This window comes from Thalia democratica, chromosome 9 (assembly GCF_965202585.1).
Source record: "Thalia democratica chromosome 9, ktThaDemo2.hap1.1, whole genome shotgun sequence".
Taxonomy (NCBI): Eukaryota; Metazoa; Chordata; class Thaliacea; order Salpida; family Salpidae; genus Thalia; species Thalia democratica.
Genome location: NC_139173.1, coordinates 7,874,385 through 7,902,376, shown reverse-complemented (window position 1 = coordinate 7,902,376; position 27,992 = coordinate 7,874,385). Strand labels below are relative to the sequence as shown.

The 27,992-nt window shown below is 25.6% G+C and overlaps 2 protein-coding genes across 2 annotated transcripts; one reads left to right on the top strand and one right to left on the bottom strand.

Annotated features, from left to right (window-relative positions):
- Positions 1-853: 853 nt before the first annotated feature.
- LOC145844388 (protein amnionless-like) lies at positions 854-11,671 on the top strand. The gene is made up of 12 exons (XM_082951784.1): positions 854-863; positions 1,883-1,996; positions 7,532-7,656; positions 8,202-8,292; positions 8,511-8,623; positions 8,801-8,902; positions 9,635-9,775; positions 10,013-10,186; positions 10,334-10,490; positions 10,694-10,856; positions 11,153-11,249; positions 11,525-11,671. The coding sequence occupies exons 1-12, from the start codon at positions 854-856 to the stop codon at positions 11,669-11,671; spliced, it is 1,434 nt and encodes a 477-aa protein (XP_082807910.1).
- A 1,990-nt stretch (positions 11,672-13,661) lies between these two features.
- LOC145843752 (uncharacterized) lies at positions 13,662-22,601 on the bottom strand. The gene is made up of 13 exons (XM_082950970.1): positions 22,287-22,601; positions 20,931-21,037; positions 20,633-20,773; positions 20,322-20,430; positions 19,842-20,000; positions 19,333-19,468; positions 18,800-18,974; positions 18,435-18,602; positions 18,041-18,146; positions 17,198-17,337; positions 15,479-15,587; positions 15,012-15,174; positions 13,662-14,303 (listed from the first exon to the last, which is right to left on the bottom strand). Exons 1-13 carry the CDS (start codon positions 22,563-22,565, stop codon positions 14,158-14,160), a joined length of 1,938 nt encoding a protein of 645 aa, XP_082807096.1. The 5' UTR covers positions 22,566-22,601; the 3' UTR covers positions 13,662-14,157.
- Between the last annotated feature and the right edge of the window lie 5,391 nt (positions 22,602-27,992).

Below are 27,992 nucleotides of genomic sequence, written 5' to 3'. Positions count from 1 at the left end.
ACAACAAATTAAAAACAAAGATTATTTATATACTTATTGTTGAATAACACTTTAGTTTGATGCATTACTGATGAGAAGTTATTTGTGTGTTTGTCTTTAAATAAAAATTTCAACAAAGCTTGTTTCAAATGTTTTCTTGAAAAAATATATTGTTTCGTAACCATTAATTCTTATCTGAAAAATTTGTACTCTAACTTTAAAAAGAACATTTTCCTACAATATGCATATTGAAAGATTTATACATACTAATGTGTTTTTTACAAAGCTAAAATATACAATAAGGTTTTTAATTTAATGTTTTAAGGTTTTTCTCGTAAAATAATTGTTTATGAATATACTTGTGTGTCTAAACATCTTAGTTTACATGTCTTTTATCTTTAATAAATTTTGATTTACCTATAACACTACTATACAATGCACAAAATATAACATACGATTATACTTATGTAATGTATATCTGAAGGTTACAAGCAATTTAGTATATTGAAAATTCTTTAAAACTGCTATTGTTGTCTGAACTTTAAAAGATTAACTTTGTTGATGTTAAGAGTTTTGTTTTTTATTTAAACTGTTCTAAAGTATTTTAAATTTTCCTTAACTAAAATAACAATTTTGTAATCGAAATTGTCTTTTTTTTATTGAATATTTAAAAAACCAAAAGTATATCAAGCTTCACAAAAAGTAAAAATTAAAAAAAAATATTTAATTTGAAACAATCAACTAAATAAAAAATAAGTAAAAACTTTAATCATAATTGATATTGTAGTTGCTTATGTCAACTAGTTACAGCGCAAAAATTAATACACTGTTATAAAAGAAAAAAAACTATATTGGAAATTAAAAAAATAGAACGATGCTAAAACGTTAGTTGTAAAAAGAACTTAGTTCAATATTAAAAGCTTGTTAATGAGTTTTGAAAAGTGTTTTGAGATAAATTTTTAACTTTATGACTTTAAATTGGTAAAAATAAAGTTAATTATATCCAAAATACATATTCAATACTTGAATTTTTTGATTAAACTTTTATAGAAATAATAGTTATGATTATTTTGAAATTAAATGTTTTAGTTTTATGAAAAACAATTTTAATACATTTATAGATTATCTAAAAACCATGAACTTTCGAAGATATTTCTTGAAATTTAGTCTATAGATGTTTTGAAGTTTTAAAAACAATTTTTGGTTTGATATAAGTTGTAAAAATATTAAAACATGTTTAGAATGTCCTTATCGCTGTTTTTTGCAGATTAATATATAGTTTACGATCTTATTCTAAATAAGTTCTTTTTGATGCGAGTTTGATCATTTGCGATTTGAATTTTGTACAAAAAAATTGCTACTAAACTTTTAAAATTTTCATGAGTAAAATTATTTTAAGAGTTTTAAATTTTTTTGTTTTGAACACTTTATTTTAATTTTTTCTAAATCTGTATGCTTAAAAAAATACAGTTTTATATTAAATTCACTGATAAATTTTAGCACAAAAGGTACTCAATATAAAATACTACTTTTGGGACAGTAATTTTTAATCTTAATTTAAGTCTTTAAAGCTTTTTAACAATTTTTTCTCTAAACTAAAAAAAAACTTTTTGGACGTCAAAGACAAATACTGAATCAGATCAACAAAAACACCATTGGTGTAAAACCAACATGTGAACTCTGCAGAAAGCTACTTTTTCTTCAAACTGCTAAAAGCAAAATACAAAAAGACTCACAATTGATACACGCACAAAAATAACAACCGAGCATCTTTTTTCACAAGATTACCACCTTGGGTGGTTTTCAGCAAAAACATTTTGAGTGACGTATCGTTCGGGCCGATCAAAATTAGCGGCGAATAAGAAAAATCGGCATTCAATTCCCTTTCAACTTCTCACTTCAGTGTGTTCAACTTCTCAGGTGATTTGGACCACCCACATTATATGCTACCTGCAAACTTGTGGATCTCACAAGCATAAGCACAAATCCGATTCGACGCGCTGCCAAAAACGAATCGGTATATCTTGTCGCTTAAGAGCACCTCTCGCCTTTTTATCTGCGCTATTACGTCACAGATATAAGAGTTTAATATAAGTGCATCACTTTACTTAAAGCGTTTGAAAACTCGCCGCTGTAAAGAAAACTTTAAAAAATATTGAAGAAATATTTTCAAAATTTTTATTTTTAAACCATGACGAGCAAGGATTAGCTGTATTTTTGTCTCATCACACAACACTGCACCTTGCCACTTAAATTTAAAGTGACAAAAAGCATAAACAAAAAAACTCAATTTATTTTTGCCGTTGAAGGCCACCCAACAGGAGACAAGTGTATATTGCAGAGCACCAAAACGTGAAAATCGGAAGGAAAATATTTCTTAAAACTTTCAGCATACAGGTCATTAGAGAAGCAATTAAAACCCGAGACTCTTAAAAAAGAAGCAAAAGTTCACCTTTTATTTCTTGCGCTTTTGCGTTTGTTTACTTGTGTCGCGCGCGCGAGCTAATTAGCTTCGGATTGTTGTGAAAATAAATTCGCTTCCAATTTCTCTATTAAAAGGTTGCAGGCGAGTTCATCTTTTGACGGGCTTTAAAACGAATCGTAAATTGTTGTGTGAGTTTTTTGTATGAACTTGTTAACTATTTAAAGTTTATTATCAAACTGTTTCTCTGGTTTTTTAGCTCAAAGAATAAAATTTTAACTTTTATGAACTTTTTAGTTTATTAGTGTAATGAATATTTCAATAACGTATTTTTAATTGATTTCTTATTTGATATAAATACTGCTTACGACTTGATCAGCAAGAAAATAACAAAATTCTCACTTCTATTAGTATACATTTTTACTTCATAATAAAATACAAAATTTATAAGTGTCATGAAGAGTTTGAAAACAACGTATACTTTCAAACATAGTTCTTACATAATGTTAAAACTGCTTGTGACAAGATTTGCTTATATATAACAAAATACAAACTACATTTTATTTACATTTATATTTAGTTTATGAAATTTTAGATTTTAAATAATTGTTAAATTGTACTTTGGTAAGTAGTGCTAAAATTAGCGGAATAAAATGCATTTTCTCATAGTAACTTATAACTAAAAAAGCTAATAAAAAAATTAAAAACAAGTGCGCATTTTATTTAAGCTTTCAAAAAAACTAAATAAACTTACTTAACCACGTCTTAAAACTATTGTTGTTAATAAACTGAAAGGCTTGAAAAACACAGCAGTTTTTCAGTATAAAAAACAATCACAGGATGTATGACAAATAGTTTACAACATTTAACTTTCTGAAAAAAATTTGTTGCTATTCTAAAGTGAAGCATCTATTTTACCCTTGTTTATCATTCTAATTTTTTTGGTTATAATCATAACTTGTATTACATAAGCAAAAACTTTATACCAAAGCGTTTAATAACTAAAAATGATATCTTGACACATTTAGGTTGAATGCTTTTTTATAGAATAAAAGTAATTACTGTAAGTTTAAACTACTAAATAATAATAAGATGTTGATGGGTTTAAATGTTGTGTATATACTTCTTGAATATGTTTACCTTAATCATTAAAGGTATCAATAGATACTATTTTGTAGTTACGCTACGCTTTTTTCGAGTACTATACCATTGTTGAAAAGCCGTAAGAGTTGTTATTTAAGTAGCAACGTAACTCAAGAACAAAATAGTTTTTGTTGTAAGATTTTCCAATTAAACTTAAACATTTTGGTTAAATTAATTAAAAATAATTATTCATTTTTCTATATAATCTTTTTAAACGTAAAATGTTAATAAGCTAAGAAAAATAAGTCTGATATACTTTTGATAATCATACAAATAAGGTTGTGCTACCTTAAAGTTTACTTTACTAAATAAAATAAAAGCTTATTATTAAAAGTATATGTATTTACCAACCAAAAATACTTAGATAATTTATATAATGCTATTTGTAGAACTCCTAGCTTGTATTTACAAAGTGTGCAATTTTTTAAGGGAGTACACGAAATTTAAGCATAATAAAATTGATGTAAAATTAATTTTAGTTTCAAAATTTTAATTAAATGTATCAATGGAATTAATTAACAGTTTTATAACAGCTGTGGTTTTAAATATTTTATAATACTTTAAGATTTAAAGCGGACCAAAAACATTTGCAACATAAAACGAAATTTAAAAACTTTTTTTTTACTTATACTATTTTTAAGTAGTAATTTGTTTTAACTTTTTTTACTATTTGTTCCTATTCTAACTGATGTAATTAAGTTGTTGTACTTATTTTGCAAAAAAAAAATATTTAGTTAAATAGGTATAGTATTAACTATCGAGTGATACTTAAAGTATAAAAAATTTAAAATAGAAAGAAAATTTATGTACAATATTTTTTTAAATAAGTAGAAAGTATTAGCAAAATAAATTACATTTTTGCTTTGTCTGCAGTTTTAATGATTTTTTTTTGTAAAGTTATTATAGAGTCAATTAAAAGTTAACAATATTTAGAACAATCGCCGTATTTTTGACATACTATCGATTAAACGTGTTTTTATTATTACCAGAATTAATGATTCTAACAACTATATAAAGACTATATCTTGATTTTTAGATAATGACAGTAAAATTTTAATCTAATAAAGTTTTTTATAATCGTTAAAGTTCTTTAAACAGACATTAAAAGCAGTGTGGGTATGCAATTTACCAGTTGATATCAGTTTAAACTGCGTTTTTAAAGGCAACTGGTTATATTTGGATGTACTTAGCAACTTTGCGTAATTTAAATAAATGTTAGGAAGTGCTTCATATAAATATTTGCTTGGTGTAAAGTTTGTTTTAAACACACTTATAATAACAAAGATTTAAAAGTATATCGACAAAAAAAAAAAATAGCATCTACTCATTAGCCTACGCGTTTTTTTATAACTTATAATAAACGTGATACAACTCATCAATCAACTTTTATCATCAATCAACAGCTTTAAAAAAAAAAAATAGAATTTTTTTCTATTTATTTAACTTACTGTTTTGTATCAGTCAAGTTCAAACTGATTTTTGAGTTCGTTTAAAACAATTGTTCTTCTAGTTGAAAAACGTGCATCTTTATATACGTTTCCTTAATATACTTAAAGTATTTTTTTTAAATGTATTGAATAAAAAACTAAAATTTTCTCAACTTAAAACTGAATATGTTTTAATGAATTATAAAATTTAAGACTTGTATGTGATTGATACAAGCTAATGTTTACCTAAACACTCGACACTACTTATTAGAACTTCCGCACACTTTATTTTTTGTAGATATTAGTACAAATAATAATCATAACTTTAAAATTTGACTGTTATATTGTGATTCACAAGATTTCAGCACAGTTTTTACTTAAAATAAGCATCTTTTAAAGTTATATTTAACTAAACTATTAACAGTTACCTAATATTTATCGTAAAACGTACACATTTAATAATAATTTCTTGATGCAAAGTGTAAAAATATTTGTTATTGAAGTAGATCTGCTTTAAAATTAAATAACTTATAAAAAGAATTTAACTAGGTTTTTTGATTGTTAGTAGCACCTTCACATTGGAAATATTTCTAAAAGATTAGTTAATATCAAAACTTATTTATATACTGATATATTAATAAAATATTCCTAAAACAAGTGGTTTTGTTGTACTATTTAAATGAATTAAAACATATCTTTGAAGTATAAATAGTTGTAATTTGACAGGTTGTCTTTCTATACTCTTTATATAAGCTTTTTGTTCTTTTTATGTTTATAAACACCAATAATTTATTATTGTACAATCTCCGAAGATGTTTTATCAGAGTATTTTAGCTTTATTTATTTTTTGTTAGAAAAAAAAATCCTAATCTTTTTGCGTTTCACTTTAAAAAAAATTCTTTAAAACATACGTTAAATCAAAAACATGTTTCCTAAACATTGTCAGATTTTATCTACTTGTCAAAACTACTAGAATAAAAAACACTAACTGACTTCAAATCTTTAATATCAGTACAAAAAACAAACTTAAACTGATCGAAATCAAAAAATTAATGTTTTAAAACGTCAAAAGATTACTTTTATTTTAAACAGTTATAAATTGAAGCTTTTTATAAAAAAATTAAAACAACTACCAGCTTTTTAAGTTAATTTATTACTAGAAAAGTATCTTTATGTTTTAATAAAGTATTACAATCTTTACTTCTTAAAAGTAATTCAAAACTATTTCTATACAACTAGTTTCGTTAATAGCTCAACACTATCAAAACTTTTAAAAACAGTAACATGTTAAGCTTATTATTCTAAGGAACATGTATAACTTTATTTTAAGAACTTTAAAATTACAAAATCATTATAAAGTGAAAACATTTTCTCATGTTGAAATTAAAAAAGTTAAAGCGTCTAAAAATTTTTTAAATATTACAAGCTTATGCTGTAATTTTATTACAAACAATTGGTATTAGTTTTATATCAATAAACAAACTTGTTACGCATATAATGCGAATAATAAACAACACCAACAATAACAACAGTAAAAAACTAACAAAGGAAAAAATATTTATTTAAACTGTAAAACTGTTATGCTTTGTTTACCAAAATAAAAAGAAAATTACTATGTTTTAATTATTTACTAAATATTGTGACAATACTAAACTATTGAGGCTTGATGCTCACATAATGCATACTTTTTTGTTTTAATGTTTGATAAAGCTTGTTTAAGTACAACATTAAATTTTTCTAATTTTTTATTTTTATTTCAGATTTTATACACTACGATGCTTAAAGTTTTTATCTTAAGTGTTTTATTTTCGCTAAGTAAGTTTCCTACATTTATAAATTTTTTACAGTTGCAATTATTCACTTATAGCTTGAACTTGTTTTAACTTAAAATATAACAAAGATAGTAAACCTACATTAACTAATAAAATTGTATGACAGCTTAAGAACATGTTTAAGTTTTTTTATCGTCTGGTATAAAATAATTTAAGTGTTGTGAGTGTATGTTTTGCAAAACAAAGTTTAAACTTAAGATCAACTAACAAAAAGATAGTTTGATACCAAACTATGTATATATTTTTATAGTCTCTATAAGTTAAATTACTATAAATACTTGAGTTTTAAGCAAAAATGTTTTAAATATGTTTTGTTTTTACTCACATAAAATTACGAGCTTACAGCTTCAAAAAACTACTTATTTTAAACAAATTAGCTTATTATTTAATCAGCTTTACTTAGCAAAAAAAAGTTCTAATTTTTCAATTAAATACTTGTTTCACAAATAATTAAAAAATATTTTACTGAACATTAATTGAAACGCTTTCTCAGTTTTGTTTATGAATTAGGTTTTAGTGTAAATAATTTGTTTGATATATTCTATACATTGTATTTTACCGTAGCATAATTTGTTAGTTTACCATATTTTAGTTGTTCAACAAAAAAAATCCTTAGCCCATAGAATTTATATAAAGTTTAGTTTTAGCTAATATTTAGTTTAGTCTATGTTTAAGTTTTAACTAAAATAAGTTTTAATCATTTGGAATTTTTTTTTTACCTTTTACAGGTAAAGTTTCATCAACCCAATTTGGTAGAACATTTACAAAAACTTTTGAATTCGAAGACGTTTTGCGTTGGAAGAACGGAAAACTGCCTTGCTCAAAAGATGATATCCAGTTTGATGCGAACCAGGTATTTTTTGTTACATGAACCAACTGAGCCTAGAACAAAACTTCTTATTATTAATTTTGTTAATAGCATTTATTGTTTATCACAAACATTTATTAAATAACTTTTTTTCTCCAGCGACTTTCACTAAAAATTTCAACCAGCGCAACAATAAATAACTTGGTTTGTTTAGTTTTATGTTAAATTGTAATCTTTTATTGTTTAGAGTTAAAACATTAAAGAATTTTTTTTGTTTGAATTCTTTTTTTAAAAGCTTGGCTAAATTGTTAGAGTAGTCTATTTTTGTCATTAATTAGACTTTTTTAAAACTATATAAAATTTACAATTTGTTTAAAACTAATAATAGTCTATATAGTAAAAAAGTTCGAAGTACATAAGCCGACGATAAAAGGTCATTATGTAACAAAAATAAATAATACAACAATTTTAACGATGTTTTAGATTATATCAAAAGCCATGAAAAAACTCATTACTAAACTTAAACATATTGTTATTAAAATAACTGTAGAGCAATTGTATATGTACTATATGTTTAATATTATTTTAAGTATCTCCCCCTGAATAGCGAAATAATATTAGAAGAAGGTTTTCAACTTGGAACTTCAGAAGATTTGTCAAATTGTGATTCTTCTAAGAGAAGTTAGATTAACTTATTTAATGAATATGTTTTGCTTTAAATTCCTAAAACTGTTATAATAACAAAGGTTTAATTATGTTTAAATTTACAAAAATTAATGCGTTATCAAGTGATGAATTAAAATTGTTTAAACACTAGTGTTTATGTAAGAAAATAAGATTTTTTTGTCATGAAACACAAATAAAGTATCTACTATAAATTTATCGAAAAACACAAATAGCGGCACAGTTTGTATCGAGTCCAGACGAATGGTTTAATGCAAGAAACTGGGAAGCCCACAATATTCAAGATGGAAAACCTGTGCATGTTCAGGAATTCCTAGATACTGAAAATGTTTGTATAATTGAATATTTGTAATTATCAAACGTTGGTGCTAAGTAGAAAAATTTAAAACTACTTAAAGACATGGGGTTGTTATAGTTATTAAACTTACTAGTCGTTAATAAATTCACTTATAAATTGTCCCTAACAAAATATTTGTTAAAAAAAAAACTTTCTTTTTTACTGAAGGTTCCATGTGAACAAGATCAAGTTATCATTGCAGACAAATCAACTGTTACAGTAAATGTTCAAAACGATGTTATTCTAAACAGAATCACTCTAGCTGGACAAGTTTGTTAATTTTTAAGTTGCTTAATTTGAAGTTTTGTTTTTGTTACATTTCAATTTATTACTTAAAACTACAGGGCTTATAACACTGTGCTTTTTTTAACTTCTGTTAGTAAAAAAACAACCGATTTCAGCTATCTAAAGTGTTATGCATTTAAATGACTTATGTTTTATGCATAAATAAGATTTTTCAATGTTTAAGTAAATTGTTTCTTTTAAATAACACATGACATAATAACATTTCAAAATTTGTTTTGAAATACACAACATTTGTGAGCTATTTGAAATAATGTGTACGTATACCTATGTGGTATCGTACAAAGATAAACGCAATCGTAATATTTCAAAACAAACATGTTGTAAAATCTATTGTTCTATGTATTTGTTCGAAGTTATATGAAAGCTCAACACTAAACAATTTTCTGGTAGTTATTTAATTTGCTTGAATTTTTTTTTCTTTTATACAGCTACAAATACATTTATTAAAACTAGTTATGTGATTTACATTTAAAAAAAATTATTTAATTATACTTAACTTTTTAGTTTGTGCAAAAAGTTTGTTTTTTGCATACATAATGACTATTATACAGTTTTTAACCTTAAATTGATTTTAAAATACTAAAAAAGTATTACTAGTTAATTTATCATACACAGTTCTAAGTTTATAAAAATTAATAAAATGTCCAAGTAATTTTAAGAAAACTACAAAAAAACTATTCTTACAAATCTATTTAGAGGTACAGTACAGAAACACTGGTAAGCTACAGAGATAGTGGAAATGGAAGGTATGAACTTTTAGGTGGTGGCCAGATATCTGTTGTTCCTGAAACTTGTCAGGATTCAACTGGGTGTTTTTGTAGAAATTCAGACTACCAGGTATTTAAAAAAGCTGATTTTATTTGTTTTTTCATCAGTTTTAATAACAATAAATAGTTTTGAAAAGTCAACTTGTTTTTAAGCAAAAAAAAACTTTAAATAAGACTGATTTCATTAATATATAAGAAAACAGTTATTTTTAGTAAGTACAAGTTAAGGTTGGACAAAAATAATTACAAACCATTGGTATTATTTTTATATCATTAAACAAATGTGTTACAAAAGTTTTAATTGCAGAACACTGAACAAACGATATGCAGCAAAACAACTTGTAACGAAGCAAGTTGTAAGAAATCTCTACATCCAAACGGTCAATGTTGTAATGTCTGTGGAGCTGTTTTTACAATGAATTATGGAAGTGATTACACGGAAACCAAAATGCAAACATTTCTCAACCAACATACGAACAAAGTTCGTTCTTTATACATTGAATACATGTGTTAATTAAAATGTGAATATACATCGAAAGTGTTTATTTTATTAAGTCACATAGCGTTTTTTTTTTTATTTAGATATTTAATTTTTTTATTTTAAACTACATATTAATGTTTAAAACAGTATGAAAAAACACACTTTGCTTTGTCCAAACGAAAGAATTCTCCATCTGACTCTAAAGGGTTCATACAAATAATGATCACTGATGAACTTGAAAGCTTGGAGTCGGGCAAGAACGCTAAAAAATTAGCAGCAGAAATATACAGTGTATTACAGAAAGGTAACTTTGTTTTATTTTGGTTTATAAAGATTTTTTTGATAAAACTATTAATCGTGTACTAATTTAGAAGCATCAATATTTCATTAGATAGTTTTTTATAAAGCCAAATTACGTAATTTGGTAAAATCTTAAAAAGATCTAGTAAATTTCATATCGCATCTACAACTTTGCGACAAAAATAAAAATACTGTTCGCACATTCAGAAACAAACGACTACGGGGTTAGTGACGTAACAATACAGATGTCGGGTGACGGGATCGACGTAGTTGGTTCGGGAGTTTCAACAGGTCTTATAATTGGTATCGTTGTTGGAATCCTTGTGGTAGCTGCTTTATTGTTTGCCGGATATCGAGCTCATAGTAACGGGTCAGAATTGGTTTTGTTTAGTAAAAAAAAAGTACCAGTGTACTATGTATTTTTTTTTTATTTTTTAAGTTTATCATTGTAAACTAATCAAAAGTAATAAAATATATCTTATAATTTCCACAACTTGAAAAACAAAAACTTATATAATTTTTTTTTAATAAAAATAACATTATTAAAAGCATATGTTAAATAAAACAATTGTTTTATTCTTTTAAATGGAAATTTAAAAAGTTGTTTTCATTCATAAGTATACGATCATAAAAAGTAGTTTTAATAAATCTAAACTATTATCGCAGAGGATTAGATTTGAAAGTAAGCCTTCCCACGTTTTGGAAGACGCCCTCTACTGGTGAAACTAATCCTATGTACGATATGTCGTCGAGCGAAGGAGGGGTTTGTAATATAAGCTGTTATTAGTAAACTAAATAACGAAAAAAAGCAAATCCTGAATTGAGTTGTTTAAAGCTTATAAAGTTCACTTAAGTGTAGACTGCACAATATTAAGCAAAATATTTTTTAATAATTAATTTTCGAAAATTAGTTTTTGATACTAAGTATATTAAAGAAACTTTTAATCATATATATCTAATTATTTGAACTTTTACAATTCAAGTTTTTTAAAAAGTTAGTTATTTGTACAACAGTAATGTAAGCTATTAAAATAACAGTCAAACAGTGGAAGTGTATCGGAGAACAAGGAAAGTTCAACGACTGTTGGTCAGCAAGTCAACAGGGACAGTGGGCTTCCGGAAGCACTTAACAGCGACTTTGGTGTCAGCTTCCCAAATATTTCCTACCATGAAGAAGATTTGTAACTTAATAACTTTATAACAAATCTTTATAAGTTTTGTTGTCATCATTGTCTATTTATTTAATTGTGATCATTTACTTAATTCAAATAAAGTGATTTTGATTTTTTTATGAAATTTTAAACGATTTATTTTCATACTAATTATATTACTGTATCAAATTGTAGCATGTTAATAAATATACGGACTTAGTAGTAGAATTTTTTTTTTTTCATTCAGCTGAAGAAAAAACAAAATTTAATAGATAATTTATTAAACTAAAAAAAATATTATACCTAAAACGAATGATTGTTAATTTAAGCTACTTTTTATACTTTTTTACAAGAAGTTTGTTAGATGGTAAATATGAAATCATTTTGTAACTAGTGGTATTCCTTATTGTTAGTTTTAGAAAAACTTAAACTAACAATTAGTTAAAAAAGTAAACATTTAAAGAGGTTTTTAAAAAATTTTAAAAGTACAATAATGATTTTAAAACTTCAACAGTTAATTAAACACGTTTTCAATCAAAAGAGCATGACTTTTTCAATAAATAAAAGTGTAAGGAGTTTGTAGAAATTAGTCATACACACAAAAGTCTTGCTCAATACTTTATAAAATGCTACAAAAAATAAATTAGTTGTTGAAACATTGTCATAAAAGTATTATTTTTAGAATATTCAAACTTCTGAGTAAATTAGTAAACAAGAATAAGAATTTTAGCTATGACAAATACCTTTAAAAAAGTTGATACTAAAATACATAAACTTTTGTGATTAAGTAACTTGCCGCGTACGTTCATATCAAAAGTAAAAACTTAGTGTTTAAATTGTTAAATTATTTTCTTAAGAGTAGATTATGCCTTAGAAAAATATTTAAAACTGTTGATTATTTTTTAAAATTTAAATATTAGATTTTTTTGTCTCTCAAAATTTTATGTCAATCTATTTTAAATGTAAAAACTTGTGTTAGGTTTTTCAAATATTAATTCAAAGCTCAAGTTTGAACCTATCATAGTTGTTCGGAACTTCCGTATACGGTTGTGCTTTAAACTTGTAAATAGTTTTTTTAGAGCAACCATTGTTTTAGTTTTTGTTTTGTTGAAATGAGATCTTGATATATTGTATTACAAAAAAAAATTATAACAAAAGTTGAATTTTTATCTCATAAAAGTGACTTATTTCAAGTATTTTCTTAAAAGTTAACTTTATCAAGCTAGATAGATAATTTTTCAACTAAATTGTTTTCTTTTCCATATCAATTATTTAGCGAATGATTGAAAATATATTAAAAATTAATTTTATCTAAAATCTTGCTAAACTGTAGTTACTAAATGTAGATCAAATAACAAATAGACAAAAACAAAAAAAAATCTATTGTTGTAAAAAACAATTCAATGTTTTATTTTGCAAAGCCAAGCAATAGTAATACAGTTAAAAACTACAAAAAAGAACAGTTTTAAAAGTTAGAATATGGATCAAAAGTTAATAAATTATGTTTACATAGACTATCTAAGTAATAACTAATAATTAAAAGTCTTGTCTGACTAAAATTTAAAACTTATTGTATGTTAATTTCAAAATTTATTTTGTTGCTATGCAAAAACTGTTTCTTAATTGTAATCAATTTATACTCAGAAAAAACTATTATAGATAGTTTAGACGTTTATTTAATAAAAACACATTATCTAGTTAAAAACTAGATGAAAACTTGTTTATTTATGTAGTAAAAAGTAAATTTTGTTTTTAAAAATGTTAAACTATAAATGGTTATTTTTTTACAAAAGTAATGTCCTTTTTAGTTCTTTATTCAAAGCTGTAAACTTTTATAAGCAAACTATAAAAACAGTTTCAATAACAAGTAACATATCAAATTCTTATTTTTTAGCATCAAAATTAATTATTGAACTTAAACTTTTAAAAGTAGGCTAACTCTATGTTATAAAGAAACATAAAAAAAATTTCTACGTAAATTAGTATTCACTCAGACCAGGGTTTCCCAAACTTTTTTTCAGAGGCCCCTTTTGAGAAATTAAAAAGCTCTGGCCCCCTCCAACAAGATTGCTCAAAAAACACCATTAAAAACGTCTAAGACCTGTTACTTTTTCTCTTCATCAACAACTTCAGAATATCTAGTGCAAATTTCAAATTATAACCCCGTGGCCCCATTTTGGCCCACTTTGGGAAACCCTGGCTTGGAATTATAATAAGCTTTTTTAGTTTATGAACAAAATTCTTTATGTTACATCTTTAAATACTGTTTTAAAGATACTAAATAGGTTTAAATAATTAAAATTTTCGATTAGTATGACTGTTAAAAAACAAAATCACTAAGTTTTAAATACAAAAATAATTTGATCTGTTTTGTGTTGTAAAATTTCTGATTTTGTCATTAACGCAACTATTAAAAATATGAAAACTACTTTAAGCACAATGACATAAACTTTAAAAAAATCATTCTCTAGAATTTCTACACGAAATATATCGAGTTCAGTTACACGGTTAGTAAGTAGTTTAAGTGTACTGATAATCAAGAAATTTTTTAACAAGATCAGGCAATTGCATGCTCATCAATATCATGTTGTTTTTAGATAAGTTCTTGTAACCTATCGCTTCTCTTATTTTCAACCTGCATAAGTGCTGCAAACTTCTTGGATTTTCTGAAAATACAAAAATACAGTTTACTATTTATTATGAAAAGGTCGCAATTTTTTTGCCACCAAAACCTGGTTGTGAATAAAATATTTAATTTGCACATCTTTGTTTATGAAAATACAAAAGTAATAAAAATAACTATTTATTAAATTGATACAAGTTTTGAGCATTAATTGAGATAGAAGTAAGTTGTAGATCGTATAAACTAATTTATAAGGTTTGTTTATTGTTAAGTTAAAAGAAACAAAAAAAATTGAAAATTGAATTTAATGCTTTTTCTTAGATAACTTTGGTAGTAAGTGAACCTTAAAAAATATATTATTCATAAGAAAAGTAAATTAAGTTTTTTAAATATTGCTATTTATTCTTTTTTATACTTAAAAGTGTTAGTAAAAGTTGATTTTATTTTATTAAAAATCTTCTTCTATTAATATCACAATTACAACTGTAGTAGATACAATAAATAAACATAAGTGATTAATCTAATAAGCTAATTTAGAATTAAATGAATTTAAGTACACAATAATAATGTCACCGATGCTTTTACATTATTTTCTTTTTTTGCATGCTACAGCTGTAAAGTTATTTTTATTATTTTTTTATTAAAAGCTTAAATTTACTTAAAAAGTTAAGTTTTTTTTTCCAATTTTTTAAAGCTAACTTTATAATACTCAATAGAAAAACCAGTAGTAATTTATACTAATGTTTTAAACCGGTTTTATTGATGATGTAATCCCACTCATCAGTGTTATGCACGGATTCCAACAAACTCCTGCATAATTTCACAGGATTCCCAACAAAATTGAGGAGAAACGCGATTGCTGCTCCCCTCCAATCTCGAGAAAACTCATCATCGTTTGACAGGTAGTTGCAAAACTGTATTAGTTTTTATTACTTATTTTTTTATTAATATTATTAATTACTTTGTCATCTTAATGATTTTAATAATATTTATAATGTCAATGTTTATAGATTTATTTAAAACGATGTATTTTTTTATAAATTTACTTAATTTGATATTACCTAAGAAACTCTAATAAAGCTTTAATAACTGATTATACTACAAAAAATACTATAAACTTTTAAAAATTTATTCAAGAAACTCCGACAAAATCAAATCATAAACTTAAATTATAAATTCTAGGGCAAAAAACTACTTTAAAGGTTTATTAAAACTCACAGATTTTCTTCTTGTGTCCAGATCGAAATCCTGGTGTTCATTTAATCCCATCACACAATCAAAACAGTTTTTCACGTCAGCTCCTGCCTTTGCAACCAATTTCAACATCCTTTAAAATATTGTTTTTCTTTTTATCAAGACTTTATTATGCAAACTAAGTTTCGGTCATAGACCTCGTCAATCGTTGAGATCACTTTACTTGTTTTCTAAAAAACAAAACATATAATACCATTATAATTATATTTTATTTCATTAAGGTAGATAATAGAATAGGTTTTTTGTTATTTATTTTAAAAATTACTCGAATCAAAAGTTTATTGTGAAAACTACATAAATGCCCTTACTATTTAGTATCGTAATATTGTACGTTAAAGCTGTTTGTATAAAATATTGTTCAATTATTTTGTTTACTTTTTACTAGCAATTATAAAAACATATGTGTTTAGTGTTTGCTCCGAATTTTTAAGTAACTTATTAGTTCTCTTAGAAATATCAATGAATAGATACTAAAACATACACTTTACACATCTTTAAATGTTAATAATTGATTCTTAGTCTAAGCTAAATTATTGAAATTTTATTTTTAAGGATTTGAAGTTAAAAAGATTGCATTTATAAATATTAAAGTCTTGAGGAAATTTATTCTTTCTGTGAGACTATTGTATAATAGCTTTTAAATACTAGTTTAAACGTTTAATATTAAGTTTGAATTTAGTTTAACTATATAAATAATTAGTGTAGAATTAGTATATTTTAATTAAAATATAGTTATAAAGACAGTTGTTGGCTAAATGTTTTCAAGTTTTATTCGACTAATAACATTCTAAATACCAAGTTTAGTTAAACATTCTTGCTGCTAATATATTTTACAAGTTATAAATAGTTTCTAATTAGGTCAAAGAAGTATTAAACTTTTTTGTTGCATATTTATTGATTATATAAAAAATGTTTAAACCACTTTATACAAATTTTCATGTAGATGTTACTAATAAGCGTTTTAGGTTCTTTTCAAACTAAACATTTTTAATATACAAATAGAAAAATTTTTACTAATTATAATTTTCTATATAAACTTTTTTATTTTTTTATTCACTCGTAATGCCCTTACGTACAAAAGTAAATTAATTAATTAAAAGTCGCAAACCCAAATTAACCGAGTCATTTTAATATATCACGTAGCGGATAATGAGTCTGGCTATTGAACATGATATGTGAAATCCCACGAGAGTATAAGAGACATGTAAGAATTTACTAAGCTCGATGTAAGTTCACTTTTAGCAGTGTGTAAAGTCGAACGTGAGGTAATGTTTTAGCAAATTAATGATTTTGTACGAGCATTTTTGCGGTTATTTTGTCAAGTAGTGCTGTAACTTGCTTTAATTAAACTATATTAATTGCCAAATAATAATTTTATACGGTTTAAGCTCATTGCATACCACTAAATGAGTTCACCACTCTTGGTATTAATCAATTATTTTCTTGATTTTAAGCACTTACAGTTATTAACTGTTTCTTGTATTGCAAAATATAAATATATCTCTAATTGTAATGTTATTATTTTAAAAATCTTGTTTTAAATATAAGTAAATAAAAGTTAGACGTACATTTTTTTTAAATAAACGTTTAAAGAATAGATAAATTGCTTTGATAAGTACTCAAAAAATTTACATCAAATAATGTCTTGAAATATTTTTTACTTTATTTGAAAAACAAACTAACTTAAGATCTCTCAATGCAAATGCAATTGACGGAGGAAAATTAATTTGTTTGTCACCGAATGAGGCGTTGACATCAGCTCCGTGAAATAAAAGTTCCTCGACCATGTCGTATTCACATCTACTTATTGCTAACCATAACGCCTGGAAAGTTTTAATTATATTATTTCTTCACGAAACGTTTTGTGAAATAAAACATTATACCAGAGGTCGGCAAAGTGCAACTCTTAAAGCAAAAATCAAAGGCCTGCGAGTTACTTTATTAGCAGAAAACTCTTTTTTTTTAAACAACAAAAAAATCCTTATAATTAGATTTTTTGTAATATTATAAAAAATAAAGCTTATAATTAGGTTTTTAGTTTTATTATTTTCTTCACCGGTGCTCTATCATTGCTTAATTTATCACATTTTTACTTTAAAATAATATTGCTATACTGATTAAAAGTTATTTTAAATTAACAGCTGCCTGCAAAAACTTCTTTCTATATAATCTGGCCGCGAGCTATTTTTTCATGAAAAAGGGTTAGCCTACATTTGATTTAAATCAAGTATTTTTTTTTAAACCTAACTTTATTTAAATAGATTAACGACATAAGAATTGTTATACATAGATAAACAATTTTATATTAACGTTAATTTCAATTTAAAACACTTTTTAGTTTCAAATTTATTTTTAATATACTTTTTTACTTTTTAATTCCATCCAGATTCTACTTTAAATAAACGTATAAAAACCATTGATCATCAGAAACTTTAATTAATTTCAAAATACAGGATTTTAAAAAGCAAATTATTATATTTTGTTTGTTTTAAAGATATGGTAATTAGAAAAAATAGAAATAGAAACTTTAAATCTATCAAGATTAGGATCGGCTCCTCTTTCTAGCAGCAAGTTGACTGCATCTTCAGAAGAGTTGCTCACTGCAAAATACAAACTGCTCTGGCGCTTCTCCCTGTAATATCAGTAGATTAGTTTGTCATAGAACTTATTTTTATTTGTTGTTTTCTGTTACAGCAATGCATACAACTAAAGTCTCATACTTTTAAGTTGAGTGTACATAGTATTTTTTAAATTCATTACTTTTAAGTTTGATTAACAATTTCTTTTTAATAAGTTATATTTTATCAGTATTTTTTATTTAATTATTTGGATCAGTTACACTCTTCAACATTCTTACGGTATATAAGTTAGTTATACCTTATCAAACTGTTAAAAACATGCAAAAAAAAGTAAAACAAACATGTAAAGTATTTTATCAGGGATCATCTTGTGATTGACGTCATATCCGGCATCGAGCAGATTCTCCATTATTTCCACGTGATCGTTTTGCGCGGCAAAATGCAGTGGGGAAACACCGCATTGTTCCGCTCTACTAGTTTCCGTCACTTTCAGCAAAATCATCACTATGCTGTGAAGTTTAGTTAAGATGTGCATAGGTTTGAAACATGTTATTAACTAAAACTAAGTGCTCCAACTTGACAATTGAAATTTACTTAATTTCATATTATTTTAACATTTTCAAACAATAACGATGTACTGTAGTTTTTACTCAGTGTTAACCCAGTTGTAGGGCTGCGTAGATAAAAGTAAATAATATCAAAAAACCTCTGATGTCCGTGGGAGGCGGCGACGTGTATGGGGAGAACCCCGTCGCAGTTCTCGGTGTGGGGGTCAGCCCCTCTTGCGAGAAGAGTTTCAACACAATCAGAGTGTCCCTCCTTGCTAGCTTCGTACAATGGGGTAGCACTCTTGGTCTTTGACTGAACATTGAAGTCTCCGTCTAAAAACAAATATTCAATTAACTTGTAAAAAGATCTCCATCTTTCGAAAATTAAGTTTGTTTCCAAAACGGCTTCTAAGTTTGTGTTTTTGTATATTAATGGGATGAATTACAAAGTAAAAGTTTAACACACTTTGTACCAGTTAAAAACGAAAAACGTGTTTTACTAATAGTAAATAAAATAGTTTTTTATAAAGTAAACAATAAATTACTTTAAAAAATGTTTTTAAAGTTGTAGAAAATATATTAAACTTCTGAGATGTTTTTAAAACTAAATGTATACTTCAATTCTGAAGTATATTTTTCTTTAAAAAGTTTAAAATTTTTATCTATAATTTCTTTAAGATAGATTTATCACCATTATCAATAAGTATTCTCAAGCACTCATTGCGCCCACAAGTGGCAGCAGTGAAAATAGGGGAAGCACCGAAACCATCACGTGCATTCACATCCGCCCCATTTGATATGAGGAACTCCAACATTTTGTTGTGGCCCTGGAAATAAATAAATAATTTTTATTAAATAAATATTTAATAATTTTTTTGTATTAGTTTTAAATAGTGCTTATTACATGAAAATAAATAGTTTAAGGTTAAAACATTCATTAACAACCCTAAAATATTTGTAGTTATAAATATATATTAAACTTTATTTAAATATATAGTTTTTGTTTTACCAACAACTTCAATACTCTTGATTTGAGCAAAGATAATCAAAATGTATAATTATCAATGACTAAAAGGTTAAACCTTAAAAACAGTTTTTAGTTATAAAACTGCGTTATCTGCTGCATATACACGGTAAACAATTTATGAATTTTAATGTGATTGTTAAAAAATGTAAAAAAAAAAAATTTGTAAAACAAACCCTATACACGCACTCATGGACGGGTGTCCAACCCCTCACTGCCCTCATATTTATTATGGCTCCGTGTTTGATCAAAAGGTTGGCAATTTCGAATGAGTTGGAGCTTATCGCTCCGTACAACGCGGTTTCAAAAGTTGGCTTCGTCTTGTGAACAGACGCCTGCAAAGTTTGTAGTTGAAAAAAATTGATTTTATTTTCACTATAAAGTCATTTTTCAATTTTTTTAGTGCTTGAATGCTTGTCTTATTAATAGTTTATACTTTTAGCTTGATGTGTTGGTTGATAACATTGTGTAATAATTATAGTGAAGTTATAATAAAACTTTGATCGTACCACTTGGATCATCAGACCACAAGCTCTCGGTAGGCTAAGACCTTTGTGGTGTCTAAAGTTTTGTAATACTTATACTTAACAACTGTTGGATCATTAGAAAAAGTTTGTTTTATATAAATTAAATACATATATAATAATTAAGCAAACCTTGTGTTTAAGTAGAATTTTCACCGCTTCTATTTTTCCTTCAAATGCGGCAGAAAAGAGCGGAGATTCATTTCCACTGTTCACCGATTCGACCAGGTGAGGACATTTTCTGTGTTTAAAATAAAAACACGTTAAAAAAATTTAATATCAATGTACAACTATTATTTTTCCTACTGATAATTGTTAACTTATTTCAGAAAAATCACAACTAGTAGTAAGTTCAATAAACTAATTTACTTTACCTAAACCGATATTTTAAGCTTATGCAGTGCATAATAGTTTATTTTTAATCATAAAAGCATTAAATTTACTCAAGCAGTCGATCAAGGCAGGCGATGTGATTTTCATCAATCGCAACATGTATCGGGTTGGCAAGTTTTCCGAACTGAGTGTTTTTATCTGAGTTGTCTTTGAATAAACTCTTTAGCACAGAACAGCAAATTTTCACTTTTCTAAAAATTACTTTCAAATTTAAAATTCTATTTAAAATAGTTTATAGTAGTTTTAAAACAGGCGTACAAATTTTTGTAAGCATCAGATTTGCCTTATGATTAAAAAAAAAGAATTTACAAAAACTTTGTACAAGTATTTAGAAATATTTAAACAAACTTTTGCATTCCAAATAGTTTCTCCGCTTGCATTTTCGGGTTGCAAAAGACTCCATTTTTGCTTCGTTTCCACATTGACAAGGCCTTACTATCGTAACCGTACAATTCCTATTAAAAAATATTAATTTGAATCAATGAAATAAACACTATACCTAAAAATCGAATAAAGTATTTTTATATTCAGTTTTGTGTGAGTTTATTGAATTTGCAAAAAAGTGCTTACTTTAAATTATAAATAAGAATTTCACAAGTTTACTTTAGTCAACTTTGTACTTTTTTTCTTTTCATTTTAACAAAATAAAGTTTTAAAACTTGAATAAATACTGCCTACATAACCTTTATACACTTTAATTTGTTTTAACATACGAATAACAAAAACAAGTTTTATATTTTTCTAAAAGTCTGTATGAAACAAAACTGAATACAAATAAAACTATTGTAACAGACATTGAACTTTTTTATTAGCTATTAACCTCAAAAAAACTAAAGCTGTTAAAGAATACAACCTTTTATTTTTAGTCCTTTTATCTCTTGAACTCATAACTAACCTTATCACGTATCTTGAGCTAATACCTAAGATCAAGTTTGACTGAAGTAGATACAATAGATTAAGTGTCAATATTTGTAAATTTAAATCAAAAACGTAAATGACTAACTTTATAAAAATACATATAACTCGTGAATGTAAGACGTATAAAACTATTAATGTCTTATAAATACTTTGTCTTATTATTTTATGAATATGAATTGGTCAACAAAACTATAAAAAGTTACTATACACCACTGAACAGGGTTCTATACTTCAACTAAAAAAATAAACCTAAAACTAAAAGTTTAAGGACAACTTATAAGATAGTTTGTCGACCAAACACTGAGAAAAATATTACTTTGTAGCAAAATAAATTAGTTTTTCAAGTACTTCTTTAAAAAGTACGAGGAAACTTTATTGAACTCTTAATATTCAAATTACTGTAAATCAAAAAGGTTTTTTAAGATTTAAAACATGTAAAATAAAAAAATTTCCAGTCAAAATGTTTCCGTCATAAAAAGTATAACTTTTATAGTAGACTTTTAAATAAAATAACCTTAATAAAAAATTAAAAAATGAGAAATTAATGAAAATAAACTGTTTATGAAACCTATCGTATATTTAAATGATAATTGTGAATTGTTTATAAAAAGAGTATTATTTACATATTTAATTGAAATTATAATTTTGAAACTAACTACTTTTAAATATAATAAATAATTAACTTTATAAGTCATTTATATAACTTAAATAGTTAACTTAATCTTTTATAACTCAAACTTCTATATACTTAACTCTATTTTTAAAATTTTAAAGCTTATCACTCACGACGTGTCGGAAAAAAGCTTTTTCTTGTTCTTCTGCAGACAACTGACTGAATTCGTCGGTCGAAGTCGAAGCCTCGTTATCAGCTTCAGTTACAGCATCATAGTTTCTCTCTGGCTCTACCGTGCGGTTACTTTCTTGCTGAGTATTTTCGTTTGCTTGTTCACCTTCTAACAAGTTGTTTTGCTCGAGGCTCTGCTGTATTGAAAGAGCAATCGCTAAATCTAGCTGTTCGTCTTCTTCTTGAACATTTCTCGGTTCCATGCTGCTCGCGTTGTACATTTTTAGAGTTTTGTAAGTTTTAATTTTAACTATATCTAGAATTTAAAGTTCTTAAATGGTTCAGTTTTTCGATTTAAAGTTTAATATAATTTAAGTATAATTTAAATATTAGTTGCAAAAAATTAAAAAACATTTAAACGTTATGCAATTTAAAATACTCATTTTAGAAGCTCAAGTACAGATATTTCAAAAGGTTTTTAAACGAAAACTAACTTTTTATAAATAATACCTTACAAAATTTTAACAGTTAAAAAACTTTTTGTTATATAACGGAATGAAATTGTATTAAATAAGCTGCATCTAGCATTTTACAACATAAAAACTTACTTGAAATTTATGAAAAAGATTTAGTGACTTCAACCTTAAAGACATAGTTTTATCTCATAATGTTTCTGAATTTTATATAAATTTTAAACCATTTGTGACTATTTAAAAAATATTTTTCTTAAAAAATTCGGATATAAAATAGTTTTCACAACTAACATTCAAAAGCTAGTAACCAAATATATTGAAAATAGTTAATTTTGTAAATAAAACAACGTTTACATAAAACAAACTTAGCTTTTGAGACTTTTATTTGATTAATTATCTTTACGTTTGTTTACAGATTTAAACCTAATTTTTATCAAAATACCTTCAAATCAAAATTATAATTTGACCAAGGCGTGTAGGAAGTATACTTTTTTTATTATACAAACCTTGAATGTTATATTTGTTTATATAAATAACAAACACTTAAAAAGTGATATTAAATAGTGAAATAAAAATAAACAAAAACAAGTTTGTCATACAGGTAATTTTAAAAAACTACTAATTGGTCATTGCTTATAAGAGTTCTACAGTTTATTTACGGTTAATGTTTCTCATAGTAAAAGTGAGGTACAAATTGGTTAAAAATAATCAAACTCGTGACAACCCACGTGAGATAATGATTTATTACTTTCTCAATGATAGTAAGCAAGCACTCCTTTATATTGATGTTATAAATTTAAGCGTATAAACTGTAGACTTAATTTTTTTTCAAACATTTTTACCATGCTGCTTTAATGAAAAAGATATTGCTTCTGGGAATTTCAACAACTGTTTTTGTGCTAGAATGATATTTTAAAAGCACCAAAAGATATTATGTTTTTATTATCTTTAAACTTTCAACTAATAACAAAATTATAAAAAAGTGTTAACTGGTTTACAATAGTTATGAACAGCTTGACATAATTGAGTTAATTTCAAATAAATTGTCTAAAAACTTTTACTACAGCTTTATAGCTATATATTTTACACATAAAACTATTTTGATAAAATAAAGTTTTTGTTAAAGCTTACAGAGCTTTTATACAGTTAAAGACAGAATTAAAACAGTTATTGATATCAAAAAATAATTGAATTACGTATAAGAAAAACAACTCTTATAAACTTAAAGCTAATAATCCGACAAATCAAAGTTAAGTTTATATTTTATCTTTTTAGATTTAAAATCTTGCAAATTTTTTTTAAACTAAAAATGCTTAAAAATAAAAGTTATTTAAACTTTAAACTCGTAAAACACTTATATGCTAACAAAATAAAAGCTTTAATATGCTTTAACACAACTATACAAAAAACCTTCTCAAGAATTGAAATTGAAAATTGTATTACATAAGTTTTTTGACAGCATAAGACTAAGTTATATAAAAATTTAATAGATGTACTGCTCTATAAAATATACACTATATACACTGTTATGAAACAAAATAATCTTATGACGAACTAAATACATAAAAAAACATAGATTGTATAAAATAAAAGAAAATGTAGTTTTGTTTCGTATCTTTATTTGTGTTTTAAATTAAGTAACCACAACTTATTAAACTTTTGTAACATGACTACTCAAAACTTACAAAAGTGTCTAACATTACACTACGCTAATCAGCTACTTAAGCGAAATTGTTTACTATGATGTCTAGTAGCATTCGTATCTATAACACGTCATAAGGTATTTGCAACTCTCGTTTCGTCTCAGTTAAAACGTTAGTATATTTTTATCCGTCTGGAGATGTTTAGTTTTAGTCAAATACGAAATAAATAAAATATAATGCTTAAAGTCAGACTGGTGTGACAGTCGATTATTGTTTAAAACTTTAAAAACTTGAAAAATGGTTTAAATAAATAATAACGATCATTTTTAAGCATATTATAAGTAGACTTTTTACTTAATTTTTATTTATACGATGTAACTAAAGCAAAATTTTGTACCGAGAGTTTGAATTCGTTCTTATTTTTCGAATTCGATATACATGGTTTAAATTATTTTCTAAACAATTTTTTCTATTGTATAGTTAAAAGCGCGTTTATAAATTTAAGTAATTTAGATTTTTATTTAGTTGAATTTATTTTTACAAACTTTTTGCTTTTGGGTTTTAAACTAACTTTATGTTGTTTTTTTTCTTGTGTTTTCTAACAAAACTACTTTAGTACATTTTATATATTATAGTTGTTAATAACCTTTTTTAATATTTTGAATAATTAAATCAGCATAGTTTAAGTACAGCAGAAAAAATACATTTCTTTTTTTTTTATAATTAGATATATATCTAACATAGTAAAACATTGAAATACAGAACAGTAGGCCCAAATTGCGTTTTAGTGGAAATAGGGAATGAATTTTATTTTTAGCTTTCAGTTTAGTTGATTATCTACAAAAGATGATTTGCATTAAATTAATGAGGTTACCAAATTGTTCATAAACGAACTTTTTAAACTTAAAAAACAATTAATAAGGCTTCAAAAATCCTGAAACTAAAGCATTTTGTATACTTACCTAAAACGTAAACAGTAAATCTTTTAGCAGTATTTTCTAATAGAAAAAATAGTTTAAACTACTAAAATAAACAAAACCTGTTTACTTTACTTAAAAAGTGAGCCGAATAACTTAAAAACAACTTTAAAGTTTTATTTTTATAAACAATTTAGCCAAGTTTAAAGGTTAACAAATTAGTTACTTCACACTGTAGAAATTTACTTAACTTTAGGTTACTGCAAACGGTTCTTTCGACCATTTGTCCTCGTCAACATCATAAATTACTATATACGGTGTTTAAAACTGCATAATTTATATATTACTTCCTATTGACAAAGCTTGGTTTGCTTTCAAACGTCGGGAGCTCTTTAGAGTGACAAACTTGTTACAAGAGTTGTCAAAAAACTCACATGAATTAATACCGATCGCAAACAGTTTACGTTTAACGACAACTAAACTGAAAAGGAATCTTCCTACGACTCTGATGTATTCGAGGTTGTCAAACTGTTATCTCTACCACCGCAAACTTTCTTGAAAAACTGCGCAAGCTACGCCTCCTCTCTCTTCTCTCATTTTGGAAGTTTGCGAACATTCCGAGTTTTCAGAATCAAACTGCAGGCACGTGTCGAGTTTGTTCGGTGACACATCAACGCCTCCGAATATACGGTTTACTATCATTTCTAACTCGCTATCATTTCTAACCCGTTCATTTCTAACCCGATCACTTCTGACCCGATTATTTCTAATCCGATCACTTCTAACCCGATCATTTCTAACCCGATCACTTCTAACCCGATCACTTATAACCCGATCATTTATAACCCGATCATTTCTAACCCGATCACTTCTAACCCGATTATTTCTAACCCGATCATTTCTAACCCGATCATTTCTAACCCGATCATTTCTAACCCGATCATTTCTAACCCGATCATTTCTAACCTGATCACTTCTAACCCGATCACTTCTAACCCGATCATTTCTAACCCGATCACTTCTAACCCGATCATTTCAAACAAGATCATTTCTAACCCGATCATTTCTAACCCTGTTTAACCCAATCATTTCTAACCCGATCATTTCTAACCCGATCATATCTAACCCGATCATTTCTAACCTGATCATATCTAACCCGATCTTTTTTAACCCGATCTAACCCGACAACTACTAACCCGATCTGTATTAATATATTTGTTTATTATTGTTTTAAAGTAACGATTGGTTTTAAAAACAAATTAATCTCAACAATTTTTTTTTTAATAAAATTTAGTTTGTTTTGTTTAAACTAAAACTTAATGTTCAGATAGCTTTTGTTAGAATTTAGTTTTTGATATTCATTGCTATGGGAAGTTTTTTATTCTACGCTACACCCAGGCATCAAAGTCTGGGCCACTTAAATTGAATGACACTTAACAAAGAGACGCAAATTTATATACCTTAAAATCATAAACTATAGTTTTATCTAATATTTATAGATTATCAGCAAAAGAATTTAACACTAAAGTATAATACTAATCGATTAATTTATGATTTGAAGAAGGTTTTTAACAAATTTGGTTTTGACTCCATAATAAGCAAGTTTAAATCCAATTCTTTCATCGATCAGTGAGTTCCAATAAAACCAAAAACAGTTGCACAATCTTTCAATTTAGAATTAATTTCCGATTTCTTTTCAAGAAAAAAAAAACATTCTTTTAAAATTTCAGCAACACATATCGAGACGATTTAGTAAATTATTTCAATGATTTTAGTGCAGAAATCAGCAAAATAGTTTGAATTACGCATTTCTTTATTAAAAGAAGGTTCATGGTTACTTTTATAAAATTCTTTTAGAACATACTAGAATGTCAGAATTCAAACAAACTACAAAAGTTCATTAATAAAACTTATTCTTGTTCAAAAATCAACCGGATATACACATCTTGACTTTTAGAGTTAGGTTCTGTACACTTGTGCAACCGTTTGGTATTTCATTGTTTTTTTATAAATTATTTTTGTCGCCAAAGCATTATCGATACAATTAAAATAAACATTATTAAAACAAAGGTACAGACAATTGTAAAAAAAATAAAAAATTCAAGTTCATTGACTAACCACTAAATTTAAATTCCAAAGCACATTAGGAATACAGGTTAAAAAAATATCTATCAAAAATATTGAAAAATCTTATATTATTTACAGAGGAAAGGCGCTGCTAATAAAATCAAACTATAGAGTTACCCAAGTTCTACATATTATATCAGTGGTTTAAAATGGTTTATTTTCGTTAGGTTTATAAATCAATAGTTTATTTTCGTGGTAATTTATTATTCATATAAAGTTAAAAGTGGATTATTAATTAACTGTAGTTAATTAGTTTTAAAAAGTATTAGGAAAATTATAAGCCTTCTGTATTCTAAAGATTAAGTATTAAGTTTTAATAGTCGTCAATGTAAGAAATATAATGAGTTTTGCAGCCTTTAAAGACTACTCCGTACTTTTTCTTTTAAGAGATTCTATATGGTTAATATACATTTTTTAAGTATGGAGACCAGATTGGCAAGTTGCATTCAAATTTAAGGCGAATTTAAATAAAATACAACTTTTTAAGAATATTAATATCAGTTTATATGAAACTAGAAATAATACAGTTAATAAAATTTTGTAATCGT